A 13,897-nucleotide genomic window follows, 5' to 3' on the forward strand; every position below is an offset into this window, starting at 1 on the left:
TGGGACAGCGTCCCTAGCACCTGAATCCTGGGTGGCTCACTGGAAAACACTCCTGAGTACCGTGGAACCAAATGATGCTCGCCCTTTAGATGCCACATCCAATTTATAGTGGGAAATGAAAGTGTGCGGATTGGACCAAGTAGGCACAAATCTCCGATATTGCGAGCCTGGAATTAAAAGCTATAGAAGTCGCCGTAGCGGTGGTACAGTGAGCTTTGATAGATGTTGTAAGTTGCTTATTGAAGAAGAATAAGCCTGAGTTATACAATCTCTAATCCATTTGGAGATAGTAGCTTTTGTGATGGTTTTACCCAATTTATTGTCTGAGAAGGACACAAACAACTGGTCTGACTTACGAAATTGCTGAGTCCTGTCTAAATAGAAGCGCAATTGCCTGTGAACATCCAATTTATGGAGAGTGTATTCTGCTTCATTGGAGAATTTTGGGAAGAAAACTGGTAGCTCTAGAGATTGTTGGAGACAGAGATTAGAACAGACCTTTGGGACAAAGGATGGATTAGGCCTAAGTGATACTCTATCCTTGTGGAAAATCAAGTACGGTGGTTTAATAGACAGGGCTTGAAGCTCTGAAACTCTTCTTGCAGAAGTAATTGCAACTAAGAAGGCAGTTTTCCAAGACAGATATTTTAACTCACATGTAGCAGCCGGTTCGAAGGGGAAGATGTTAATGCAAGCACCAAATCAAGATCCCACGGAGGCAGGATGAAAACTGGGGTCTTAACAGGCCCGCACCTTTAATGAAAGTTTTGCATAGTCTGCTGCTCATCAATGGAGGATCCATGGATTCGTGGAATTTAGAGATAGCCGCTAGTTGGACTTTAATAGTAGAGACAGAAGATCCTTGATTAAACAGGGATGTTAAGAATTTCAAAACCTCTGGGATAGGAGCAGTGATAGGGTCTAAGCCCTTGAGTTGAGCCCAGATAGCAAACCTCTTCCACTTACTGAGGTACAATTTGTTAGTGGTGGGTTTGTGGGCGAAGATAAAATGTGAACAACTTCCGGGTCTAATGTGTGACTTCTGACTAAAGTCGGAAGTGGAGGAGCCAAGCTGTCAACTTCAAAGATCGAAGGGACTGATGCTGATGTCCCGACTGATGAATTAGCAGGTCCGAATTAGGTCTAAAGTCCACGGATCGTCCACGCATGTTTCTTCAGGTAAGGAAACCATACCTGATGAGGCCAGTATGGGGCAATCAGTATCATTGGACCCCAATTGAGAAGCTTTTGAATGACTTTGGAGAGAAGTGGAATCGGAGGAAAGGCATAAAGTAGCCCTGTTGGCCAAGGTTGTGCTAGAGCATCCATAGCTGGTACTCCTGATGTGGAATCAAGGAGAAGAACCTTTTGCACTTGGTGTTTAGTGGAGTTGCAAATAGGTCGCAGCACGGCGTCCCCCATCTCCTGAAAACCTGAGCTGCTACTGTTTGGTTTAGGGACCACACGTGAGGAGAGAGAATTGTCCTGCTCAATTTGTCTGCCAATATATTTGATTTCCGGTCGCTACCAAGCGGTTGGTAGCTACAGCCCATTCCCACACCCTCATGGCCTCTCTGCAAAGGGGGTAAGATCTGGTCCCTCCTTGTTTGTTCAAATACCAGACCACCGACATGTTGTCTGTGTGGATGGCGATGATGCCCTGAGGAAGAAACTTGTGTAAGGCCTGTAGGGATAGAAGTACAGCCCTCATCTCCAACACATTGATGTGGAGAAGAGCTTCGTCTGGAAGCCAGGAGCCCTGAACTAACCTGCCCAGACAATGCCCCCACCCTATCTGGGAGGCATCTGTCGTCAGGGTAACCACTGGAGAGGGAATAACAAAGGGGCTTCCTTGATTTAGATTGGATGTCTGAAGCCACCAGCGAAGGTCCCGTTTGCATGTTTCCGTAATCATGATGTGATGATTGAGGGAAGATCCTGAAAGGACCATTGAGTTGACAATAGCCACTGAAGAATCCTCATGTGCAATCTTGCCAGAGGAACTAAAGAACCGTGGCAGACATTGAACCTAAAACTTGTAGAACCATCCTGGCTGGGGCTTTGGATCTCGAGATCAGAGCTTGAACTTGGCCCTGTAAAGTTTGGATCCTTTCGGCAGGAAGAAAATCAATTTTGAGTCTATCTCTGCTCCTATGAACCTTATGCTGAGAGGGCAGCAAGACAGACTTTGACCAGTTGAATGTAATCCCCAGGGTAGCACCCAGGGAGATGGTGGCTTTGAGGTTGTCCATTAATAGATGCCTGGTGGTGGCAGTCAGGAGCCAGTCGTCCAGATAGGGAAACACTTGGAATCCAAGACTTCTCAGGTGAGCCGTCACTACTGCCAAACACTTGGTGAACACCCTGGGGGCTGTGGTGAGACCAAAGGGCAGAGCACAAAATTGGTAATGACTGACTCCCAGGCTGAAGCGCAGATACCTCCTGGACGCCTGATGTATCGGTATGTGATAATAGGCGTCCTTGAGGTCTATGGAGCACATCCAAACATCCTTCTCCAACAATGGGAGAATGGATTGTAACGTGACCATTCGAATTTGGATTTCGTGACGGATTGGTTCAGTCTGCTGAGATCCAATATTGGTCTCAGGTCCCCTGTCTTTTGGCACTAAAAGAACCTGGAGTAATTTCCTGATCCGATCTGGTCTGTGGGGACCGGTTGGATGACTCCTTTCTAGCAGCTTTATAGCTTCTGCGGCTGCCATTTCCCTTTGACTGGGTGGTGGGTCCGGGAATTTTTTGGACGGTGGGGGTGAGTATGTGAATGGGATGGTGTAACCTCCGGCAATGATCCGGCACCCATCTGTCCTGAGTGATTGACTCCCAGGCTTTTAGGTGCTTCACCCGACTGGCTCGAGCAGCACAGCCGGGCAATCCCTCATGATGTGTGGGAGGCTGAAGAGCCACGAAAGGACTCGCGGTCTCCAGAATTGCGGGGCCCTCTGCCGCCTCTGGGACGGCGTCTCCCAGAAAAATTTCCCCGTCCTCTGCCTCTGGAAGGGGAATCTTCCTGCTGTTGGGGAAAAGCGCTGCGAGATTTTATTTGAACCACATCTTCCCTCCTTTAGCCTTGGGGTAAGGCCGAAGGGAGTGGAATAACGGGCACCTACGGCAGATAGAGTTTTTCCCTCTTGCTCACAGCGGGTAAGGGTGTCTTTAACTTTCGGTCCAAACAAAGAGGACCCATCAAAGGGAGCGTCGGCGAAGAAAGACTTGAAGGCCTCCGAACTGACACGAGCCAGGCTTGTCTCCGTGAGCCACGCCTGTGCCTGCCGCTCTACCCGCCTTGCCGCATAGGAAATGAGCCTCATGGACGAGTTAGAAATTGACGTTAGGATAGCCAACTGAGAGCTAACCGACTGGGCTAGCTGCTCAGGTAGGTTACCTGAGAGGGAATCTGACAACTCCTTGACCAGATCCCTCTGAAGCCTGGTAAAATGTGCCAAATAATTCAGAGACCTTAAAGTAAAGGCCGCTGAAGTCAGGGTGCGCTTCCCGTACCTGTCCATGCTCCTAGACTCCTTATTAGGAGGATGGACGGACGTTGAAGCCTCTGCCACGTCCTGTTGTGTAGCAGATGCCACCACCATGGCATCTACCGCCACGCCTTTAGTGAGGAACTCCTTCTCTGGTGGGGCAGACAAAAATTTATTTGGACGAGAAGGGACTGGTTCCACGGTATCTGGATGTTCCCGCCCGACAAACTAAATCCAGAAGCTCGTCGCGGAGACACCCAGGAGGCGGAGGGCTGAGCCCCAAAGGCCTTGAGGAGCACTGACTCATCAGCAGAGGGGGTTTGGATATCCAGCCGCCTCGTTGTTTGAGGATCTCTAAGCTGTCTGCAAATGAGACATCATCCGAGGCGACTGGGACCCCTCTGCATCATCAAGATCAGTGTCCGATGTAATAGACTCGGGGAGTCCACGTGCTTCCTCTTGCACGATCTCTTCCTTGGGGTTCCTCCGAAGACAACTCCGAAGAACCCTCAGGAGGAGGGGAACCCCAATGGGGTAACCTCAGGCCCAGGGGCTCCGCTGACTACGGACAGGGAACTGCCAAAGACCCAGTCTCCACGCCCAGGAAGGTGCCGGTAAAGCCGGAGAGATGGCGAAGAAGACTTGGCCAGCACTCCTCATGGCTCTGAAAGCCGGACCCCAGAATCCTGGGAGTGTCGGTCCCGAGCCATGATAGCCGACGGAAGTCCCGCAGCGCACCGAGGGGAGGCTCGGAACCAGCATAGGTCCCAAACATCACCCCGGGTCCAGCCGAAGAAGTCCGCGTACCAAACTCGGACCCGAAGGCCGGGTTGGAGTAAGGGTCGGAGCCGACCCTAAGATCTCCACGCTCCAACAGCACCTGCTCCGGAAGCAGTCGGAGGAGGAATGGCAATGGGGTGGGCCAGGGTTATCGGCGCCAACTGGGTAACAAATTTTGGAAGACTGGGGACTGGAACAGTCTTTGGAGTACCCTGTCTATATCTGAATCCGACATCCTCAAGACCGAGAGGAAACTGAACAGGTTCGAGGCCTCTCCAACGGCCCCAAAGGGCTAGGGGACCGGCTCGAGGCGACTCGATGACTATCGGCCGAAGGAATACACACAGATTCCATCGGTGCTGAGGTGGACTTGGCGCGAGGAGGAAGTGTCTGGCGACCTTTGTCGGCTCCGAGACCAGTGGAGCCGGCGGGTGACCCGCCTCGATGCCCCAGCCATCGGCTCGCCAGAGGAGTCGAGACCGGTGGCATCGAGGCAGACCGTTCCCTCGGCTCGAAGTCCTTGGAGCCGAGGAGAGGCCTGCCTATGTCTTTTGGCGGTCGGATCCGACGGACTGGTCGGAACCGGCGCCCTTTCTTTAGCGGAGAAGGAGAGGATGCCAAGGCTTCTTCAAAAGAAGGTTTTATTAACCCCTTAAGAATCAATTTATTTTTCCTCTCCTGGAGGACCCTTGAGGAAAAAGCGTGACACACGCTGCATGACTCCTGTAAGTGTTTTGCACCCAAACAATACACACAGAGCGGTGATCGCCTGTGATGGACATTTTTAAATTGCATTTGGTGCATTTTTTGAAGCCCGAAGGCCTAGGATTTTGAGACATTATGACAAAACAATTTCAGTAATCCTGACAGAAAAATACAAACTAACTTTCTGTTTAACACTACCTAATAATAGGTGACAGTGATCGCTTAAAGCGTTGCAAATAACAAGGGTACTTTGAAACCCTGTAAGGTTTTAGGAGGGTTGACTGACCGGAAGGCCCTAAGATGAAGGAGGCCTACCAAACTCAACCCAATCACACAACAAGTCTTTAACAAACTCCAAACACACACAAAAGTGAAGAATAGCCGTTAAAACAGCTTTTGTGACAAGACAGCAAAAAAAACTGACAGAAAAAGTTAGTAAAAGCTACTACTCAGCTCAGCCAGCTCGAGACCACGTCTTCGCAGGTTAGCGGCAAACGAGATCTGGGGGACTGGTAGTGGTGCATCCTGGGATATAGTAAGCTCAGCCAATAAGAGACTTCGCTCTTTGGCATAAGATCGGCTCCGAACCCATCAGTCAGAATGTAGGCGAGATAGGATCACATAACATCTGTTGTTTTTTTATGATATTAATTTATGTAGATAGAATTTTCATTTTTTTCTAAATAGCTCAACAACCAAGTAACACATGCAGAAGTCTTTAGCCTTATATGAAAGGTCTCAGCTACATAAATACAATTCTACTGAGAATACGTCTGTAACCTGAGTGGTTGCTGAGATATTGTAAGTTGTTTACAAAACATTACAAATGTAATATACAAAAAACAGCAGGTGGACCCAGAAACGACAGCAAGGCTTGTAGATGAACCCATCTTTAATTCACAAAAAATATAAGGACATAAGCACTTTCGTAGTATCACTACTTCATCAGATGTAAATCACAATAGCAAAATCCCTCCTTAAATACCATTAAAATAAGTCACACGTATCACATCACTTGCAAATTAAAGAAATAAGCACTGTAAGCAACAACACTTACAAAAACATGAAACACTGTTTAAAAATAAGAAGTTATGTACTCACCATAACGTTCCATCTGAGTAGGTAAACTTCATTTGTCTGCAACCTGTGGGATATGGATCCGACCTCGGATCCAAGCCGGAAACTTTACAAAGCTTAGATCCAAGCTCCTAGCTCCTCCCCTTACCCATAATCCCCTGCCAACCCTGACTGACCTCAGATCAACTTTGCCCGCAAGCACTATAGTGGATAACTAACTACATTATCAGAATGGTACATCACTATATGACATGAAACACATCTGAAGGTCAGGGGGACGGAAGGGGCGTTGCAGACAAATGAAGTTTACCTACTCAGATGGAACGTTATGGTGAGTACATAACTTCTTAATCTGAAGTAGTTAACTTCATTTGGTCTGCAACCTGTGGGACAGAGTCCCCAGCTACCTAAACCTTGGGCAGCCTTCATGGAAGGATATTCCGGAGCACTGCGGAGCCAAAAGAAGTTCTCCCTCTGGAGGTAATGTCCAATTTATAATGATTGATGAAGGTATGAGATGAGGCCCAAGTGGCTGCTGAACAGATATCATCCAAGGAAACCCTAGATTTAAAGGTGGCAGATGTAGCCATAGCCCTAGTTGAATGGGCACGAACTCCTTGAGGTGCAGGCCTGCTGGAATTTTGATAAGTTGTAATGATACACTGTGAAATCCATCTCGATAAGGAAACCTTCGAGACCGGTTTACCTAGATTAAATATGGCAAAGGAAACGAACAACTGGTCAGATTGTCTATGACCAGATGTCCTATGAATGTAAAATCTAAGTTGTCTGTGCACGTCCAAAGAATGTAGTCTGTACTCCCCTTTGTTCTGCTAGTTAGGAAAGAAGACCGGCAAATTGATACATTGGTTAATATTAGATTCAGAAACTACCTTCGGGAGGAAGGAGAGATAGGTCCTGAGGTAAACCCTATCCTTGTGAAAGGCTAAGTATGGGAGTTTCACAGAAAGAGCTTGCAATTCAGATACTATCCTGGCTGAAGTAATAGCCACAAGAAAGGCTGTTTTTCAAGACAAATATTTGCGGTCTACTGAAGATGCCGGTTCGAAGGGAGGGGCTGTCAGGGCTTGTAATACCAAGGTCAAATCCCATGGGGGTACCTCTTCCATTATTGGAGGTCTAAGAAGAAAGGTACCCTTTAGGAACGTTTTGCACAATTTTGTAGTAATCAAAGGGCCAATTTCAGTACCTACGTGGTAATGAGAGATAGCTGCTAACTGAACCTTAACTGTAGAACAGCTAGCTCCGTCATTAAAAAGACCTGAAAGAAAGTCCAGCACCGCAGGCAAGGGGGCTGTAAAAGGGTCCAAATTATGGCGTTCTGCCCAGATAGAGAAACGCTTCCATTCCATAGACCTGCCTAGTAGAGGGCTTATGCGCTGCTACTAGGATAGTTTTAACTGGAGAAGAGATACCGGGAGTCCTAGCTACAAGTGGAACTGGAGGAGCCAAGCCGTAAGCTTGAGGCTGGCCAGGTCGGGAAGTGGGAGCCCCTGTGGATGGGAGATTAGATCCAGAAGGAGATCTAGAATCCAGGGCGGATTCACTCGATGAGACCAGAGGTAAGGGAACCAAGCTTGGCGAGGCCAGAATGGGGCAATGAGGATCATCCTGCTCCCCAACTGACTGGCTTTCTGAAGCAGTTTCAGCATGAGGGGAAGAGGAGGGTAGGCATAGAGAAGACCGGGTGGCCAAGCATGCACCAAGGCATCCCTTGGGGCTTCCCCGGCAGGGGGAATGAGAGCGAAGTAATTGTTGCATTTCGTGTTTGAGGGAGATGCGAAAAGATCGCAACAGGGCTTCCCCCAAACGGCAAAAATTAAACTCGCTACTCGAGGATTGAGGGACCACTCGTAAGGTAAAAGGATGGTGCGACTCAGTCTGTCCGCCAGGATGTTGGTCCATCCCGGAATGTGCATTGCAATGAGAAATCGGTTGGTGGAGATCGCCCATTCCCACACTCTCATGGCTTCTCGACAGAGTGGGTAAGACCTGGTTCCCCCTTGTTTGTTGATATACCATACCACAGACATACTGTCTGTCTGGATTGCAATTGTTCCTACAGGCAGAAGGCTCTGAAGTGCTTGCAACGACAAGAGCATTGCCCTCATCTCTAGAATATTTATGTGCAATAAGGTCTCTGAATTGTTCCACGTGCCTTGGACCGTCCTGCTTGAATAATGCCCCCCCCCAAGACGAGAGGCGTCTGTGGTCACCGTGGCGAGAGAGGGGGCCATGGCAAAGGGGTGTCCCGCCTAGAGGTCCGGCAATTGAAGCCACCAAACGAGAGCCCTCTTGCAGGCCCTGCTGAGAGAAATGGGGTGACTCAAGGGATATTGATGAAGGGACCATTGGACTTGGAGAGTCCACTCTAAAATCCTCATGTTTAGATGCGCCATGGGAAGAAGGTTTATAACGGCTGCCATGGACCCCAGGGCCCTCAGAACCAATCCCGTCGGAGGTTTTGAAGATTGAAAGATGGCCCGCACATGTGCCCTCAAGGTGTGCAACCGGTCGGGAGTTAAGAAGACTAGTTGCCTGTTGGTGTCTAGTCTGGCCCCGATAAAATCTATCACCTGAGTCGGGGTGAGCGAGGACTTGTCTGAGTTTATAGTGATCCCTAGTTGCGGAGCAAGGTTGAGAAAGTAGTCCCTGACTAAGCATAGTAGATGCCTTGTCAGGGCGGTGAGGAGCCAGTCGTCCAGGTACGGGAAGACCTGCATTCCCTGGAGTCTCAGGTGGGCCGCTATTACTGGTAATACCTTGGTGAACACCCTGGGGGCTGAGGTGAGACCAAAGGGGAGGACCCTGAATTGATAATGACTGGCTCCCAGCCGGAAGCGGAGAAACCTCCTGGACCGTTCGTCCATCAATATGTGGTAGTACGCGTCCTTGAGGTCTATGGAGCACATCCAGTCGTTCTCCCGCATGAGGGGGAGAATAGATTGAAGAGTGACCATCTGGAACTTTTCTTTGGTAACTGACAGATTTAGTAGGGAAAGATCGAGGATGAGCCTTAGGCCCCCCATCTTTTTTGGCACCAAAAAGAACCTGGAGTAGTAACCCGATCCGGACTGGCCTGGGGGGACGTGCTGAATGGCTCCTTTTTCTAAAAGCAGCCGAATTTCCTCAGCTGCTGCCTCCCTCTGATTGGGTGGAACATCGGGGAGGTGTCCTGGGGTATCGGGAATGTAGGAAAAGGGAATTCTGTATCCTCTGGATATGATACGAAGCACCCAGCGGTCTGTTATAATGGACTCCCAAGCTGCCAGGTGCCTCGAGAAGCACCCCCCCGACTGCCTCCAGAGTGGAGCAGTCGGGCAACCCCTCAGGGTTGCTGCGTGGGCCGATCAGAGAAGGCTTCTCTGGACCCAAAGTTTCTCAGGCCCCCTCTGCCTCTAGGGCGGCATCCACCCTGTCCTCCTCTGCCACGGAAGGACTGGGAGTCTGGAGCGGACTGGGATTGTTGCGACTTTCGGAACCACATCTTCTTCTGTCCCTTTTGGTTCTTGGAGAAGGACCTCTGGGGAGCAGAGAAGCGGACTCCAATGGCAGACAACGTCTTCCCGTCCTTTTTGCTCTGGACCAAAGTCTCGTGAACAGTCTTGCCAAATAGGGCAGAACCATCGAAGGGGGCATTCACAAAGGACGCCTTGAAGAGTTCCACGAAATTACAATGTCGGAGCCAGGCCTGGCGCCTCATAACTAGGCCTGCTCCGCTGGCTCTAGCAGCTCCCTCTGTAGCATGGGATAAAAGCCGCATAGAGGTGTTGGATATAGATCTAAGAGTGGCCATGTGAGTGGAGTACAACTTTTTGTCCTATCCAGACATGGACTCCGGGGGCGATGCAGCATACTCTTTGATAAGGTCTCGCTGCAGTCGAATCACATGTGCCATGTAGTTAAGGGACCTTACAGAGAAGGTCGCTGAACTAAAGACCCGCTTCCCGAGACGGTCCATCGAGCGAGAGTCCTTGCTCGGGGGATGGACCAAGGGACTCCCTTGGGCTAACTCCCTCTTGGTGGCTGCCGCCACCAACATGGCATCTACGGGGGGTCCCTTTCTCCAATGGGATTTCTCTGCCGGGGGGCTCAGGATCTTGTCAGGATGTTTGGGGACTGGCTCCACAGTGTCTGGCTCCTTCCTCGCCCTAGTGGTGATAAGATCCACTAAGGGGTCGGCCGGACGGGACACCCAAGAGGTACATGGGCCTGCTTTGAACACCTCCAGGAACACGGATTCGTCCAAGGAAGCCTTGGGGTCAGACCACCTCCCTGTTACCCTAAGCATTTCCATGATGTCTCCGAAGGAGACATCCTCGGGGGGTGACCTTGGGGAGCCTTCCCCCTCATCCAAATCCGTGTCTTCTGTCAAGGACTCGGGGGAGTCCACGTGCCTCCTCTTACACTTCCGCTTGTGAGGAACATCCTTGGGGGGACTGTCTGAGGACGACTCACCAGCAACGTCTTGTTCCAGGGGAACGACCTGAGACGTCAAAGCAGGCTGTCCCTGTGGCTGGGCGACGGAAGCCCTACCCAAATGAGAGGGAGTGCGGGATGGAACCGTAGCAGGGAGCGGGGGCCTGGATGCACTCAACAGAGCCCTCTCCACCACATCAAAGGCCGAGGGAGAGCCACTCTCTCTAGGATCCGAGAGCCGACCCTAACTCGGATCCGATGGATGGATCGGAGCCGGCGCCGAGACCATCGGATCCGAAGGGCCAGTGTGCTCCGACCTGGACGGAGCCGAAGGCACACTAAACCCCTTGGATCCGAAGCTCAGAGCACGGCTCCAAGAGCTCGGATTCGACAAGGACGGATCCGGTAAACTCGAAGGAAGAGTCAGAGCCGAAGTACAAGATACTGTCGGCGCCGACCCACCCCCGGCTCCAACGCTGCCCGGCTCCGAACCCAGGAAGCGGGTCAGAGAAGGAGCTATTGGGGCAAAGAGGGGTGTTGAGCTCCCCCCCGGAGGGGGGGGAGGCAGGAGCACTCCCATCTGCATTTGGGCCTGGATGAACCTTCGCATCACCCGGTCCAAATCAGCTTCAGAAAGGCTACGCGTTGATCTCGACAAGGCCACTGAGGCTGCCTGGGATTGCCGCCTCGATGACCTAGACGGAGATCGGGTCTCCTCTTCCTCGGGTCCCGGTGAGAAGCATGGAGACCGGAGCTGAGAAGGAGGAGACCTGGAAGCCGTGGAGGGAGAAGCCCGCTTAGCCGGGGGGGCCGAAGCAGAGGCCTCGGCCTGCCGCTTGTGGTGCTTCTCCCTCCATTTTTCTTTCCTGGCCTCCCTCTCCTCCGGCGCCAAAGCGGGAGATTGAGTCCCGGCCGGAGGGAGAGAGGCAGGGGTGGTCACCACTGAAGCCTGGGAGGAGGCCACAGAAGCACCGGAGGCCGAAGCCGAATCCGGGGGCAAAAGTCCCGCCAGGATCAGCTTAGACCTCCGGTCCTTCAGTGCCCTGGGGTTGAACACCACACAGATAGTGCATCCAGAGGAAAAGTGTTCAACCCCAAGGCACCGGACGCACCGAGTGTGGCCATCCGCCGGGGAGAGCTTATGGCCACACTCGGTGCACTTTGAAAAGATTGGTTTTGGGGCCTCAGACATTCTAAAGAAAACAAACTCATTAGGCCCCAAACACACCACACACAGAACTACGTACCAGCGAAGGGGAGGAAGGGTAAATTTAGCTAAAAAGATTTAACTACAAGGATTTAACCAAAGGGAAACCTAACCACAACACACTCGTACACTGAAAAGTAATAGAAAAAAGGTATTAAATTTCTCACAAACTGCGAAGACCCTACAAAGCAGGAGCTCAAAACCTAACTGCTGACCAGAAGCGCGGCAAACTAGATCTGAGGTCAGTCAGGGTTGGCAGGGGATTATGGGTAAGGGGAGGAGCTAGGAGCTTGGATCTAAGCTTTGTAAAGTTGCCGGCTCAGATCCGAGGTAGGATCCGTATCCCACAGGTTGCAGACCAAATGAAGTTAACTACTTCAGATACATTATTTCATATCACAGTATCTAGAATAATTCATTGTAAAAACATTAAAACAACATTCACAGAAGCATACATAAAAAACTATTAAAAAAGCTCTTTAAAAAGCACTACTTCATAACATAATACTTAAAATAATTAATTTCCTCTTCAGGGCTCTAGCCTTGAGTTTAGGTCTCAGTGGAACTCTGTCATTCAGGCCATGCCCAAAATCCCCTCTCATTCTGATTATCCATTTTGACTCCAACTGCTCTGTTTGATTCCTAATATCTCCCTTTCTATTGCTTTCCACAATTTGTCCAATTACTAAAAATTTTAAATTATGTGTTGTATCAGTCTCAGAGACATGCTTAGAAAGAGCACTCACTGTATCATTTTACCTATATGGTAATAATGTTCCCTAATTCTGTCCTTTAATGCTCTATCCATCTTAGCAATATAGAATTTTTTACATATGATACAGTGTGCCAGATAGACAACATGGAGAGTATTGCATGAGGCTTGAACACTAAACCTATAAATTCTACCCTGATCGGGGTGACTAAACACCCCACTACTATCTATATACTTACAAGCTTGACAGTGTCCGCATGCTAAAGTACACCCCTCACGTACAGTTGACTGTTTCAGTTTGGGGTAGCATAATCGTCTCAAGTGAACACATATTCTTGTAAACAAATGATGGTCTTACATCAGCTATATCAGTGATGTCACTATCTGTTGTCAAAACTCTCCAATGTTTCTCTATTAACTTCCTTATAGAATCTAACATCTCTGGAGTAGGACAGACAAACTTTCAGTCTACTGTTTCTACCTGCTTCTTTTTCAGTTTTCTTCTCATACTTCTCTCCAAAATATGGCTTAGGTCTAGTATCTCTTAGCTTAGCTACTTGTTCAGTGTTTTCATTAATCTCATGATGTTTATATCCCCTTGATACTAGTGCATCTTTCAGTAGCCCAGTCTGTATATTAAAGTCAGATTCTTTCACACTCAGTCTAGAAGGCCCAAAAGACTGACTCCTGATAACACTTCTAAAGACGTGGGGTGGATGCATACTATCTTTATACAAAAGGTGATTGCAGTGACAAGGCTTCTTATGTAATTCTGTGTAAATATGTCCATCAATATCACAGATTACTCTAACATCTAGAAAATCCACAAAGGAAGTGGATATATTATATGAAAACCTCAAATAAGAAGTGGTCTCATTCAAATATTTAATAAAATCATGCAACATGGATTTAGTACTGGGATGACATGATTGACAAACCACAATGCTTTGCCAGAGATGGTCTGCACCTGTCGCCCATGGGATTCAGGTTACTGGCTAAGGCTCTTGCCACCCCATATAGTGCCTTTTTTAGGCAATGTTCAAAGGACAAAACCACCAACATAACAGGTACAAGCATGCAAAATATGAAGGTAATGTTACTCAATGCTAGAAGTCTAAACCTCAAAATGCACTCTCTCGAGGCACTCCTACAAATGGAGAACATCGATATCTGTGCAGTAACTGAGACCTGGTTCACGGCTCCAGAGAGCACCCCTGCAATACCAGGCTACAACTCTTACCACACTTTTCGGCCACCAAACCAGGACCGAAACACTAAAGGTGGAGGAGTGTCAATATTCACCAAGGATATTCACACCACCAGGCTAGTTGCCCAACACAATGCGTCTGAAATTCTCCAAGTGCAACTAACACTAGGTAAGACTGCAATCCAAATTGTAGCTTGCTACAGATCCCCCACCATGCCCCAAGATTCTCACTACACCTTTCTAAACATACTGGAAAATATTAAGATAGAACCAAA

The 13,897-nt window shown here is 49.2% G+C and overlaps 1 protein-coding gene across 1 annotated transcript in view; it reads right to left on the minus strand.

The window, feature by feature from the left end:
- Positions 1-13,897, minus strand: part of EFCAB8 (EF-hand calcium binding domain 8) — a 3,728,836-nt gene that overhangs the window by 1,019,019 nt on the left and 2,695,920 nt on the right. The window contains exon 27 of the mRNA XM_044089017.1: positions 12,877-13,229. Coding sequence (XP_043944952.1) covers positions 12,877-13,229 — 353 coding nt within the window. The remainder of the gene's footprint in view (positions 1-12,876; positions 13,230-13,897) is intronic.

The sequence above is a fragment of the Protopterus annectens genome, chromosome 12.part0 (genome assembly GCF_019279795.1).
Source record: "Protopterus annectens isolate FY-2018-M chromosome 12.part0, PAN1.0, whole genome shotgun sequence".
Classification (NCBI taxonomy): domain Eukaryota; kingdom Metazoa; phylum Chordata; order Ceratodontiformes; family Protopteridae; genus Protopterus; species Protopterus annectens.